Below are 12,905 nucleotides of genomic sequence, written 5' to 3' on the forward strand. Positions count from 1 at the left end.
ATATTCTCTTTTAAGATCCGCCACAATGCTATTTGTCGGCGGGGTTGGCTGTTCCCCATAGAAGAGGAGAAAACTTTAGATTTGAGAAAGATGGAATTAAAATCCAACCATAAGCTGCTAATCACATTGACAGGGTGTGCGAAAAAGGCTTTTTCCCTTGTCTTCAAAGAGAAGCATTTTTTTTTTTCACAACCAGTAACTATCACTGTCACAACGGCCGTCAGTTTCCGTCTGCCTTGTACGCTTCAGAAGACTTCATCAACACAGAGAGAGCCAAAAACATAGAATGAATCAAACAGCAACGTTTTCGATCGTTAAACTACCCGCCAAACATCTCGAGTTCGATTCAGCTTTGCTTGCATTGGATTTAGGCCGGCAGCACAAGTTCCAAATATTCCTCCTGTTGATTCATATGAGCGATACATCCAAACCCTTTCAACTGTCTTCACATTAAATCTCATCTCTCTCTCTCTCTCTCTCTCTCTCTCATCGTTTCTCTCTAGTTTGAAATGGCGAAGGAAGATTTTTCTTATACCACAATTCTCATCCTGATCACCACCGCCGGCTTTGCAGCTGCTCAGCTTTCTGTGTCCAACTGCAGCCTTCATTTTGATTTGGGATCATCGCCGTCTCCAAATTCAACTTGCGAAGCAGGGGATTGGGGAGGGTTTCTGCGCAAAGACTGCTGCACATCGGCGTTCAATGTCTACCTTTACGCGTTGGGGCAGCATGCGAATCAAAGAGGACCGATATACCTCAACTCTGCCGAGCAGGGGGTTTGCTTGGCCTCCTTGAAGAATCCGCAGAAGGATGTTTTAGACTGTGGGATTGAGAAGCTGACAAGTGGCGCCGGTGGCTGCTCTGACTTCACTGTTGCTGACGTTACAAATAGATTGGGAGACAAGTTGAAAAGCTTAGAGGGGAACTGCGGATTCCGGTTTTCTGATGGAAAAGATGGGCAGCTGTGCGATTCTTGTGTGAATAGTTGGCAAGACATAGGACCATGGCATTCGTCATCCACGGATGCAGAATCTTTCGAGGTTGAAACTAACGTTTGCAGGTTCGCGGTGCTGGTGTCGTATACAAGCATAAAGCTTGAAGATAAAGCACATCTTAGTGCAGTTTATAGTTGCCTTGGATCACAAGAAGGCTTCAAGTGTATGTAGCCTGATGAAACTTCTCACGATGCGTGTGCGCGCGCGTGTATTGATTCACTAAAATTTGTTTGTAAATGATGTTTTTCTCCTTGGCAGATAATCAACCACCAAAGGGTCATAGGAAACTCAGTAAAGGTAAGGCTTCTTCCATCACTGAATCAATACTTGCACTTTCAAAACTGAAAATCCGGTTCTTTCATTAACAATTACGACACTTGATGGAACTAGGTTTATGGATTATGATCGGAGGAGGAGTCGTGGGTGTCTTTGTTTTTGTAGTACTAGCCGCCTGCATTTTGTCAAAGAAACGTACCAAATCAACTCCGCCACCCCCAAAAAAAGACGGTATGCCTGCCAATATTCATTCACAGATACAGCAACACCAAATTTAAGCTGCAATTAGCATATGGTGCATACTAATTAAGCCTGATTTGTACGTAAACAGCAGCGTTTAAGGATGTGATTTTCAAGGAATCAGGCTGTCCAAAAATTCATATCAAGGAAGTGTATTCTGCTACAGACAATCTAAACCCAACAAATTTCATCGGCGAAGGAACTGCTGGTGAGAATCTAATTACAAGAAGATGCAACAAGAGTTTAGATATTCTATAATCTGATATTTTGTTCTTAATATAAAAGGAAAGGTGTATAAGGGCATACTACCAAACAATCAGCGTGTAGCGGTTAAGCACATTATCAATGACGGAAATGTGGAGACATTTGCCAGAGAAGTTATGAGCTTATCGCACATCAGACACCCAAACCTTGTTATGTTGATAGGTTATTGTGTAAATGAAGACGAGTGCTTCCTTGTCTATGAGCTTTGTCCCAACGGCAACCTCTCAGAATGGATTTTTGGTATTCTTTTGCCTTGACGAAAATTTTAGCTCCTTAAACTATAGGTTTTGTGTAGGTTAATAAATGTATGTGGTAAATAAACAACAGGGAAAGATAGGAACCTGTCCTGGATCCACAGGCTTGAGATTGCAATTGATAGCGCTCGAGGTCTATCGTTCCTCCACACGTATCCAGAAGGCTGCATTGTCCATCGCGATATCAAGGTCTGTGGTACTAACTGAAAAATGTCACCATAAATGAATGAAAAAATTGGACTCTTTAAGATTATGATTTTATTCCTATTGCAGCCAACAAACATTCTCCTTGGGGAGAATTTCGAAGCAAAGCTATCAGACTTTGGACTCTCCAAGATTATTGAGCTGGGAGAAACCTATGTCAGTTCAGAAGTGAGAGGAACTTTCGGGTACGTTGACCCTGACTATCGAATCAACAACCACGTAAATTCATCAGGAGATGTCTGCAGCTTTGGAATTGTACTTCTGCAGATCCTATCGGGGAAGAAAGTTATCAACATGAATCTGAACACACCAATGCCATTAAATAAACAGGTCAGAAAATAACCCTTTCCTCCCACAATCTTTCTTCAAATTGATTACATAAATTTTCCGGCATTGATTCAATTTGTTCTTTCTACTTGCTAGGCAAAGGTCCTCAACCGAGGTGGCAGCATCAATGAATTCGCTGATCCTAAACTTGACAGGGAATACTCAGAAGAAGCGTTTGATCTAACTCTTCAGCTGGCATTGTCGTGCACAGCACTCAAACAACAAAGACCATCAATGCAGCAAATTGTTGTGAGATTACAAGAGGCGCTTGACATATCAACACGGGCAAAGGCCTCTACTCCTGAAGATTCACCAGATGCCAGCTTCTCGTATTGAAAGTTTAAATCCACAAAACAGAAATAGAAACCATTAACTATTTAAATTATGAGTACTATTTTTAGTGTTCAAAGTCCAATTTTACTTTTGTAACAATACGTCAATACCGTTTGGTAACACACAGAATACAAATGCATTTGTGAATCTGAGTCAAATTCGCGTGCAGACGTGTGCTGTGAGTTTTTTAAACCAGCTTTCTAAATGCAGGGGTTGGTAAACTAAAATGACACAATTTGAAATTATGAAATAGTAAAAACTCATAGAACTTACAGATATACATGCATTTCCATGCTCAAGTGTGCAATGTGGACATGGAAATTCAGAGGTACTAAGAAAATTACGATCGAACTCACCGGTTTCTTTCAGGAGTAGCAGGCAGCATCCTTCACCTGCAAATAGTTACTGAAGTTGTAAATTCCCAGTCCTCTTGTGCCGCTCATCCTGTGCGCTCGTAAAATCCAAATGCTTTGCACTTTCGAGCATGAAGGATCCCATTGTGGTTAACTTGCACCTTCTGCATAATGTATTACAACCTTGATGGATTTCCGAATGAATGGCCACAAGGCAAGAGTGTCACAGCACGCTTGTTTCATGCTTTTGATGGAAACGAAATCTTAGCTACTAAATTCGAATACCAAAGGCTAGAATCTTGGAGAACAGTAGTTAATATATTCATCTGTTACAAGTCATGATACCGATATATAAGAGCGAATAATTTAACACAATAGAACTAGAAATCTACCTGCAGTATAAATTTACATCATTGTCACAAAAAATTTGTTCCTAACTATTCTTTCGGTAGTTCGTTTTCCCGTTCCCTGATTATTCATCTTGAACTAACCGTATATTGTCTCAATCTACGGAGAAATCAGGTTCATCTGGCTTTAACAACCGAGGCGTGTCCAAACTGGGAGAAGCTGCTTCAACCGCCTGAGCTTTCTGTGCAATTCCTCGTTTTGTATTTGCAGCAAACTTGGAAGCGAGAAATGTGGCCCCAAGATGTTGGCCTTGGCCCGAATTGCTTGCATTCTCCCCTGATCTCTCACCACTCGCATCACCCTCAAAATTTCCACCTGCTTGTTCTTCGTCATAGTAGTAGGAACCATCTTCCTCTTGGCCTGGATTTTGCATATGGTAGGAGCTCTCCTGCATAGCCAAGCTCCTTGCCATCTTTCGTTTCCTAAACCTTCTCCAAGCGGCTTGGATAAAGCAACCACCCCATGTCCTCCATTGGTGGGAATGGTACCTAAAGGCATGCTGTAGTTTCTTGCTGTGAAAGCGTTTGAATTGGCCAGCAACGAATTTTAGGTCCTCCGCTCGAAGTGCAGAAGCTTCAACTTCAGTAAGGGCTCTCACTGTTCTAGTGGAAGAAGGCAAATTGAGGCTAGAGCTTGGCATCAAGGCCCATGTCAGCAGTTCCTCGCTGCAGAAGTCACCAGGTCCAAGAGCGATGGAGTTAAAGAACCCGGACCTCCCTCCGTTGGTTGTGGAACTCTCGAGTTTCCCTCGAATGATAAACATCATCTCATTTACTGGATCACCCTCTTGAACTATATATGTGCCTGGAATACTTGTTGTGCGGAAGCGGCATTCGACTGTACGTGAATAAGTAAAACATAACAGAATAAAATCACTATCAACAAGAACACCAAGATTTACACTGGTTCGGCAATGCCTACATCCAGTTTGGAGACGACGGAGTATTCCACTATAATCAATGAGAACATTTATCACTCAATTTCCCAAAGACCCGAATAACCCAAGCTCTCACACTTACAATAGGAAGAGAAAAAACCAAAAATACAAAGCAAGACAATTTGAGAAAATTCTTCTCTATGCCGAATGGCTTCTTGCTATTTTTCTCTCTTTCTTGTTGTTCACCTCTCAATGCTTATGGGTTGCACCTTGCTCCCCTTTTATAGTCAAAGAAAAGCTTCTCAAAGACATCAATGGCCAAAGGCCTACCATCAAGTCAAAAGAGTTAGGCACAATTATAGTTTGTCTCACATTACCACAAAGTAGCCCAAAGAATTGAACTTTGACTACATGTTTGAGTCAATAATCAACAATCTCCACCTTGGCTCAAACCCTCTAAGTAGAACTCCTAATAGTCGTCTCCCAATCCCCCATGGGGCAATCAACAAATTTTACAAATGTCAATCAAGTCTAAGCAGTGCTTAAACTTGTGCAATGAAACTGGCTTTGTTAACATATCCGCAGGATTGTCAGCGGTCCCAATCTTCTGAAGAAGAATATCTCCCTCGTCAATAACCTCACGAACAAAATGGAACCTCACGTCAATGTGTTTCGTACGTGCATGATGAACTTGATTCTTTGCTAAATGAATAGCACTCTGACTGTCGCAATGAACATCCACATGGTCTTGTTGAACTCCTAAGTCATCAAGCAACCCTTGAAGCCAGATGGCTTCCTTTATAGCTTCTGTCACAGCCATGTATTCTGCCTCAATAGTCGACAAAGTAACTGTAGATTGCAGAATCGACCTCCAACTTACTGGACCTCCAGCAATAGTGAATACAAAACCAGTAGTGGACCTACTCTTGTCCAAATCACCTGCGTAATCAGAATCCACATATCCAACAACACATTGACCAGTAACTTTATCTTGCTGGAACAATAAACCAACATCCACAGTACCCAGAATATACCGTAGAATCCATTTCACAGCTTGCCAATGCCCTTTTCCTGGATTATGCATATATCTACTGACAATACTAACAACTTGTGAAATATCAGGTCTAGTACACACCATAGCATACATCAAACTACCAACAACATTTGCATAAGGAATTTGAGCCATGTACTGACTCTCTTCAACAGTTTTAGGAGACATAGAAGCGCTAAGTTTGAAATGAGAGGCAAGAGGTGTACTAACCGGTTTTGAATTTTCATTCATCCTGAAACGTTGTAGTACCTTCTTCAAATACTGCTTCTGACACAGACTAATCTTGCCTTTCGCTCTATCTCTTTCAATTTCCATACCTAGTATCTTCCGAGCTTCTCCCAAGTCCTTCATCTCAAATTCATTACTTAGTTGAGTCTTCAACCTTTCAATCTCCACTTTGCTCTTACATGCTATAAGCATATCAACATATAAAAGCAGATAAATGAAGGTTCCATCTTGTAGTTTGCGAAAGTATACACAATGGTCATAGTGACTTCTTGTGTACTTTTGCCCGATCATAAATCCATCAAATCGTTTGTACCATTGTCTTGGATACTGCTTCAAGCCATACAATGATTTTTTCAATTTGCAAACCCAATTTTCCTTTCCAGCAACCTTAAAACCTTCTGGTTGAGACATATAAATCTCTTCCTCCAAATCACCATGTAAGAACGCAGTCTTGACATCAAGTTGGGCCAACTCAAGGTCAAACTGCAACCAAAGCCAACAAAATACGAATAGAATAATGTTTTACTACAGGAGAAAATACCTCATTGTAGTCAATGCCTTCCTTCTGAGCGTAGCCTTTAGCTACCAATCTGGCTTTGAATCTTACATTGTCTTTTCCCAAAGATTCCATCTTTTTGGCATACACCCATTTACAACCAATTGTTTTCTTCCCCTTTGGTAACTGAACCAGATTCCAAGTCTCATTTTTATGAAGAGATTTCATCTCCTCATCCATAGATTTCTTCCACAACTCGCACTCTGAACTCATGACAGCTTCTTTGTAGGCGGATGGAATATCATCTTCAATAACAGGAAGTGCATATGCCACAATATCAGTAAATCGAGCAGGCTTTCGAATTTCCCTTCTCGATCTTCTGGTTGCAATATAGTCTTGTTGCTGTGAAGGCTCTTGGGTAAATGCTTCCTCTTCATCATCCTCGTCCTCATCATCAGAATTAACTGTAAGACTAGTGGTTGTAACATCAGACCTTACTGGAACAACTGGAGTCTTCAGTAACTCCACCTGCTTTGAGCTACTCATGGTCTCGGTCGCTTCAGTTTCACCTTCATGCTTGTTCTGATTAACCATAGCAGCCTCATCAAAAGTCACATCTCTGCTTACAACAAATTTCTGCTCATCTGGACACCAGAGTCGGTATCCCTTCACGCCAGTGCTAAAGCCTATAAATAGAGCTTTCTTTGCTCTTGGATCCAACTTGCTTTCTCTGACATAATAGTAAGCAGAACAACCAAATATGTGTAAAAACTTGTAATCAGTACAAGGTTTACCAGACCATACCTCCATGGGCGTTTTGCCCTTATTCGCAGCCGCTGGCAATCGATTAATAAGATGGCTTGCATAAGTGAGTGCCTCAGCCCAAAATGCCTTGCCTAATCCAGCATTAGACAACATACACCGAACTTTCTCAAGCAAAGTACGGTTCATGCGCTCCGCCACCCCATTATGTTGCGGTGTCTCCCTAACCGTGAAGTGCCTCACAATACCCTCATCTTGACAAACTTTCAAGAAATGATCAGACTTATATTCACCCCCATTGTCTGATCTGAGAGTCTTGATCTTTCGACCGCTTTGCGTTTCAATCATCTTTTTCTACTTCAGGAATATCTTCAAAACTTCATCTTTACGCTTCATGGTGTACACCCATATTCTTCTAGAGAAGTCATCAACAAAGGAGACAAAATAATGGCTACCTCCCCAAGATGCATTCTTGGAAGGTCCCCAAACATCAGTGTGAACATAATCAAGAATGCCTTTAGTGTGGTGAATAGCAGTGCCAAATTTTACTCTAGTTTGCTTACCCAACACACAATGCTCACAAAATTCCATTTTGCATGCCTTTGCACCTTTCAATAAGCCTTGCTTCACCAATCCTTGCAACGCTTTTTCACCAGCATACCCAAGACGCATATGCCATAACCTCGTGGTGTCTGGGCTATCTGCGTCAGCAGCTTCGGTGACAGCTGCTCCACCAATAACTGTACTCCCCTGCAAGAAATACAAGTTATTTCGTCTTGTACCTTTCATCACCACCAGTGCCCCGTACACAGCTTTAAGAACTCCACCCTCCATGGTGATCTTGAGACCCTTGGATTCCAATGCACCCAGTGAGATGAGATTTTTCTTCATATCCGGTACATACCGAACATCACTTAATTCTCTGACTGTTCCATCATGCATCTTCAAACAGATTTTGCCTATCCCTTGTGTTTTGCAGGCATTATTATTACCCATCAAAACAACTCCACCATCCAGCTCCTCGAAATTAGAAAACCATTCCCGAATGGGACACATATGATAGGTGCAACCTGAATCCAAAATCCACTCATTGGAGTGACCATCAGCATATGAACTAGCCAAAGCAAACTCGAAATCATCATCATCTCCAGATTTTGCAATATTTGCTTCAGAACCCGTTTTCTCCTTCTCTTTGTTCTTCAATTTGGGGCAGTCTTTCTTCCAATGACCCTTTTGGCGACAAAAAACACATTCATCTTTAGCAGGAAACATCCCTCGTGACTTTGAACGAGATTTTCCCCGCTTCCCAGATTTTCTTTCCTCTGTTCGACCCCTTGCAACAAATGCCTCGGTTTGTGAATTATGAGTCTTCAGTTCCTTCTTATGACACACATGATTCACCAATGCTGCAGACACCTCATCAAGTTTCACCTCGGATTTTCCATACAACAGAGTAGTTGTCAAATGATCATAATCATCAGGCAATGAATTTAACAAACATAGTGCCTTGTCCTCGTCGGGAATTTTCACATCAAGGTTTGCTAAATCAGCAAGTATTTTATTATAATCATTGAGGTGTTCGTGCATAGAGATACCTGGACGATACTGAAATCGGAAGAGTCGCTTCTTCAAGAAGAGACGATTTTCTGCGCTCTTGGTCATATACTTCTCCTCCAATTTCGTCCATAACTCCTTAGCAGAAGTTTCCTTCATATACGGGTATTTCAACTCCTTATCAAGGAACGATCGAATAGCAGCACAAGCATGAAGATTAATTCGCGTCCACTGCTTGTCATCAATATCTTCTGGTTTATCTTCCAGAACCATATCCAACTCTTGTTGATACAACACATCCATAACTTCACATTGCCACATACCAAAATTATTAGAGCCATTGAGTTTATCAACCTCTAACCTTGTAGTAGTGGTTGGATGTCTATTGGATGAAGATGAAGACGATGCTGACCCCCTCTTTACAAATTCATCTTTATCTCCAGCCATCTACTCGGCACTATTCACAAATACGGCACTGTTCACATGTACGATACTGTAGCAGTTCACTGTTCACGGAACTGTAGCGCCAACACTATTCACGGAACTGGGCTCTGGTACCACTTGTTGTGCGGAAGCGACATTCGACTGTACGTGAATAAGTAAAACAGAACAGAATAAAACCACTATCAACAAGAACACCAAGATTTACACTGGTTCGGCAATGCCTACATCCAGTTTGGAGACGACGGAGTATTCCACTATAATCAATGAGAACATACAATAGTGTTTATCACTCAATTTCCCAAAGACCCGAATAACCCAAGCTCTCACACTTACAATAGGAAGAGAAAAAACCAAAAATACAAAGCAAAACAATTTGAGAAAATTCTTCTCTATGCCGAATGGCTTCTTGCTATTTTTCTCTCTTCCTTGTTGTTCACCTCTCAATGCTTATGAGCTGCACCTTGCTCCTCTTTTATAGCCAAAGAAAAGCTTCTCAAAGACATCAATGGCCAAAGGCCTACCATCAAGTCAAAAGAGTTAGGCACAATTATAGTTTGTCTCCCATTACCACAAAGTAGCCCAAAGAATTGAACTTTGACTACATGTTTGAGTCAATAATCAACAATACTCAAGGATGAGACAAGACGTTCGCAAATGGCATCGAGAAGCTGGTCATCCATTTGTGAGAAAAAAAGGAACCTGAAAAATAACATAACCGGATTTATCAAAGTAGAAATACCTCCATTGGCGAAAATTCAACTGTTTTTGTAGCATACGATCCACTGATTAGGGTTAGGGTTTCATGTAGAGACTTACACGACAAACAAGGGAAAGGCATGAGTGCCGCTGGATTTCATGGCAGAGATCTAAAGGCAATGAACGCAATAGTGATTCTTCATCAACTCCTCATGTGGCAAACCGTTTGTATTGCATAAATCTATGAACACATTCGCACAAATCCTCAGGTAACTGCCGATGCCTCGTCCACTCCTCTGTATCTCTTAAGCTTAATCCTCCATTCTTCGAATTTTATCGACATTAATTGCAGGTAAGTCAGAAAAGTTAAACAGCAAAAGTATCTGCAAACATTTTTTATGAAAACTATGCCAGTGCACTTTTGACAGTGTATAAAATGCACAAGTTGGAGATTCGAAGAACTTGACTCCGCATTCAATGTAAATTCTTACAAAACAAGTTATACTAGAAAGCGGAAATAAAATCACCTTTCAAACTATATACTTGCAACCCTGACAATATCTGTATATAATTACATAAATAGTAATGGTAGTGAAAAAAAAAAAACTCTCATACAATACCTGCATGTTGCCAATCAATAGTGAGAACAGAATGTAACCACTGAGACAGAGTGAAATAGAGAACAGTATTTCCCAAAGGTACGTGCTCGTCTTCAAAGTCTGCCCGTATGAAACACAAAGAGAAAGAACCGTATCAGAACTAACAATGGTAGAGTACTTACAATACTATCATAAATCACTAGAAATGAGACCTTCATCGATTCTTTCTTGACAAGAAACCGAAAAGAGAGAAACGATGTCTCTAATGATCACAAATGCGTGTGCGTTGTGGATAGTTATGTGTAGATGCATCATGTATGTGTGCACATCTCTATCTACGTGTTCGTAAAGCAATTAATCATGATCAACAAGATCAATGGAACTCGATATATAAGCTAATGATCTGTATCTTTATTTCTAAGGCCAATTATAGAGCACTGGTTGAGATAATCGGCTGTCAAACTATTTCCAAGAGTACAAATTTCAAAAAACTCGTCTCAGTAATCGAACAAGGTCAGAAGGGAATACAGATGCAGCTTAGATTCCTCCAAGGAAAGCAAATGACGTTGACCAGTACTTCCGTTCTGGTAGTTCTATACTACTACAATCCAGAAAACCTGTGATGCAAGAAACAATCTTTTTCGAGTTCTCTTCTTTACAATTTCCAGCAAGAGAACTGCCGCCCTATGGACGATAAATACCAGACAGCTCCAACAATCTATAGTAGCAAAGGGAATTAGTGTTCAATTAACTTAACAATAGTAGTTAGCGGACTTGATGAGTTTATCAGAGTAAACAATAGTAGACGGAGAAAGAGACGCACAACTTTCTAGGGTATTCTCCAATGTTTTGTTTCTTTCTCGTCAAACAAATTAATTTTGTATGGGTGCGTTTGTTGTACCGGACTATCTCAGACTGGACTAGCTTTAGGAACTAAGATGGACTGGCTTAGACTAGACTAAGCTAGATTAACTTGGTGAAGCGTTTGGTGCAATGTCATACTAAAAAATAGGATAATTAATAAACTTTAATATTATATTATTTAACCAATATCTATTAATATTAATATATTAATATATTAATTTAATCTTTTATAATTTCTTCCTCTCTCTTAACCTCTCTTTTTCTCTGCCCATGGTCTTCCTGCCCTTTCCCATTTTTACTCTCTTTTTTCTTTGTCGACTATCACCCTCCCCACTCTCTTTTTTTCGCCATTTTCACTCAAATTACTGTGCTCTGTTCTTCTCTTCTTCAAAATATGAAACTCTGAATTTGTTTTGATATTTAAATTTCAATTCTTTGAGATTACAATTTCAGTTCTTGGTGTTGGATTAAATCCAAAGAGGGGAAATCTGGGTTGTGGGTTCGTTGGGTTTCATAAGAGGGAGAGAAATCAATTTGAAGCAAATAGAAGGTTGGGTTTACGAGACGAAGGAGATCGGCAAGACAGCAAGATTTGGTGATGAGTTTGCGGGGATAATGGAGATCGACAAGACTGCAGGATTTGATGACTAGATTTGGCAACGCATGGTTGCAAATCGCAAACGATGTAGATATTAGAGAGTCGGGATTAGCAATCCCTACCTTTTCGGGGGTCCTGGCTAAAACGAGGTAGCGAAGCCTTTAGTCGGAACGAGTCCGACTTAGTCCCATTAAAGATAGTCCCGGATCAAACCAAACACAGACTAATAAGCCAATCTAGTTCAGTGAAACCTAAGGAGCTCAAACAAACACACCCTAAACTTATAAATAATATAACATAATAAGCTTCAAACAGTAGGGAATGGACTGTCTGCCACGAAACCCATTTAAGGGGCAAAGGGTCAACTGATCCCGAATTTCAGTAAATCTTCATAGATGACTTGAATATCGTCTTTTTGGAGGTTGGAGTTGTTCTTACATATGTTCTCGAACTGCTTGATAAAATGTCTCAAAAAGGAGTTGTCGTTATTATTATTATTATTTTTAACTATCAACTTGGGCATTATATTCTTCTTATGTGTTCAGGTAGTGAATGTTCTTATTTGAAAGATATTGGTAGTCTTGTAAAAAAAGAATGGTGGAGACGGGAGGAACATAGTATCTAATTATGTGTATTTGCTAATTATATTGGTTATGATTTTACCAGTTGTTACTGTTTCAATGAAAAGAGCCTTTTTTGTTATGATAGTCCATTGCATAATCGAATAGAGAGCAGTGGTTGAGTGATACCATGGTGGTTTATACTAAGAGCAGTGTTTTTCCTTCTATTGATAATGAAGCTATAATGCAGCATTTTCAAAATATGGAAACGCGTTTTGGACAATTATAACTTATATTGTTATTTGTTCTACAAAATTATGAATGATGGAACTATAGTTTAATTTTTAAAGTTACTATATATTTAAGGAATTTTTTTTGTAAACTTTTACATGTGATCCTCCAAATAATTTTTCCTAAATCCACTAATGCATAAAAATATTTGGATTGGTTGCTATCATATGAAAATGAGTGACAAGGACACATCCCAACAGTCCAAACAAGCAAAAAAGATTCAAAGAGTAA

General features: G+C 40.0%; 1 protein-coding gene and 1 pseudogene across 1 annotated transcript; one reads left to right on the forward strand and one right to left on the reverse strand.

The window, feature by feature from the left end:
* Positions 1-3,051, forward strand: LOC103421617 (probable serine/threonine-protein kinase PBL21). The gene is made up of 8 exons (XM_070817327.1): positions 1-1,158; positions 1,254-1,292; positions 1,386-1,502; positions 1,603-1,719; positions 1,797-2,015; positions 2,103-2,218; positions 2,303-2,563; positions 2,657-3,051. The coding sequence occupies exons 1-8, from the start codon at positions 510-512 to the stop codon at positions 2,894-2,896; spliced, it is 1,758 nt and encodes a 585-aa protein (XP_070673428.1). The 5' UTR covers positions 1-509; the 3' UTR covers positions 2,897-3,051.
* A 477-nt stretch (positions 3,052-3,528) lies between these two features.
* LOC103425880 (cyclic nucleotide-gated ion channel 18-like) lies at positions 3,529-11,518 on the reverse strand (annotated as a pseudogene).
* Positions 11,519-12,905: the final 1,387 nt, after the last annotated feature.

The sequence above is a fragment of the Malus domestica genome, chromosome 17 (assembly GCF_042453785.1).
Source record: "Malus domestica chromosome 17, GDT2T_hap1".
In the NCBI taxonomy this organism is placed as follows: Eukaryota; Viridiplantae; Streptophyta; class Magnoliopsida; order Rosales; family Rosaceae; genus Malus; species Malus domestica.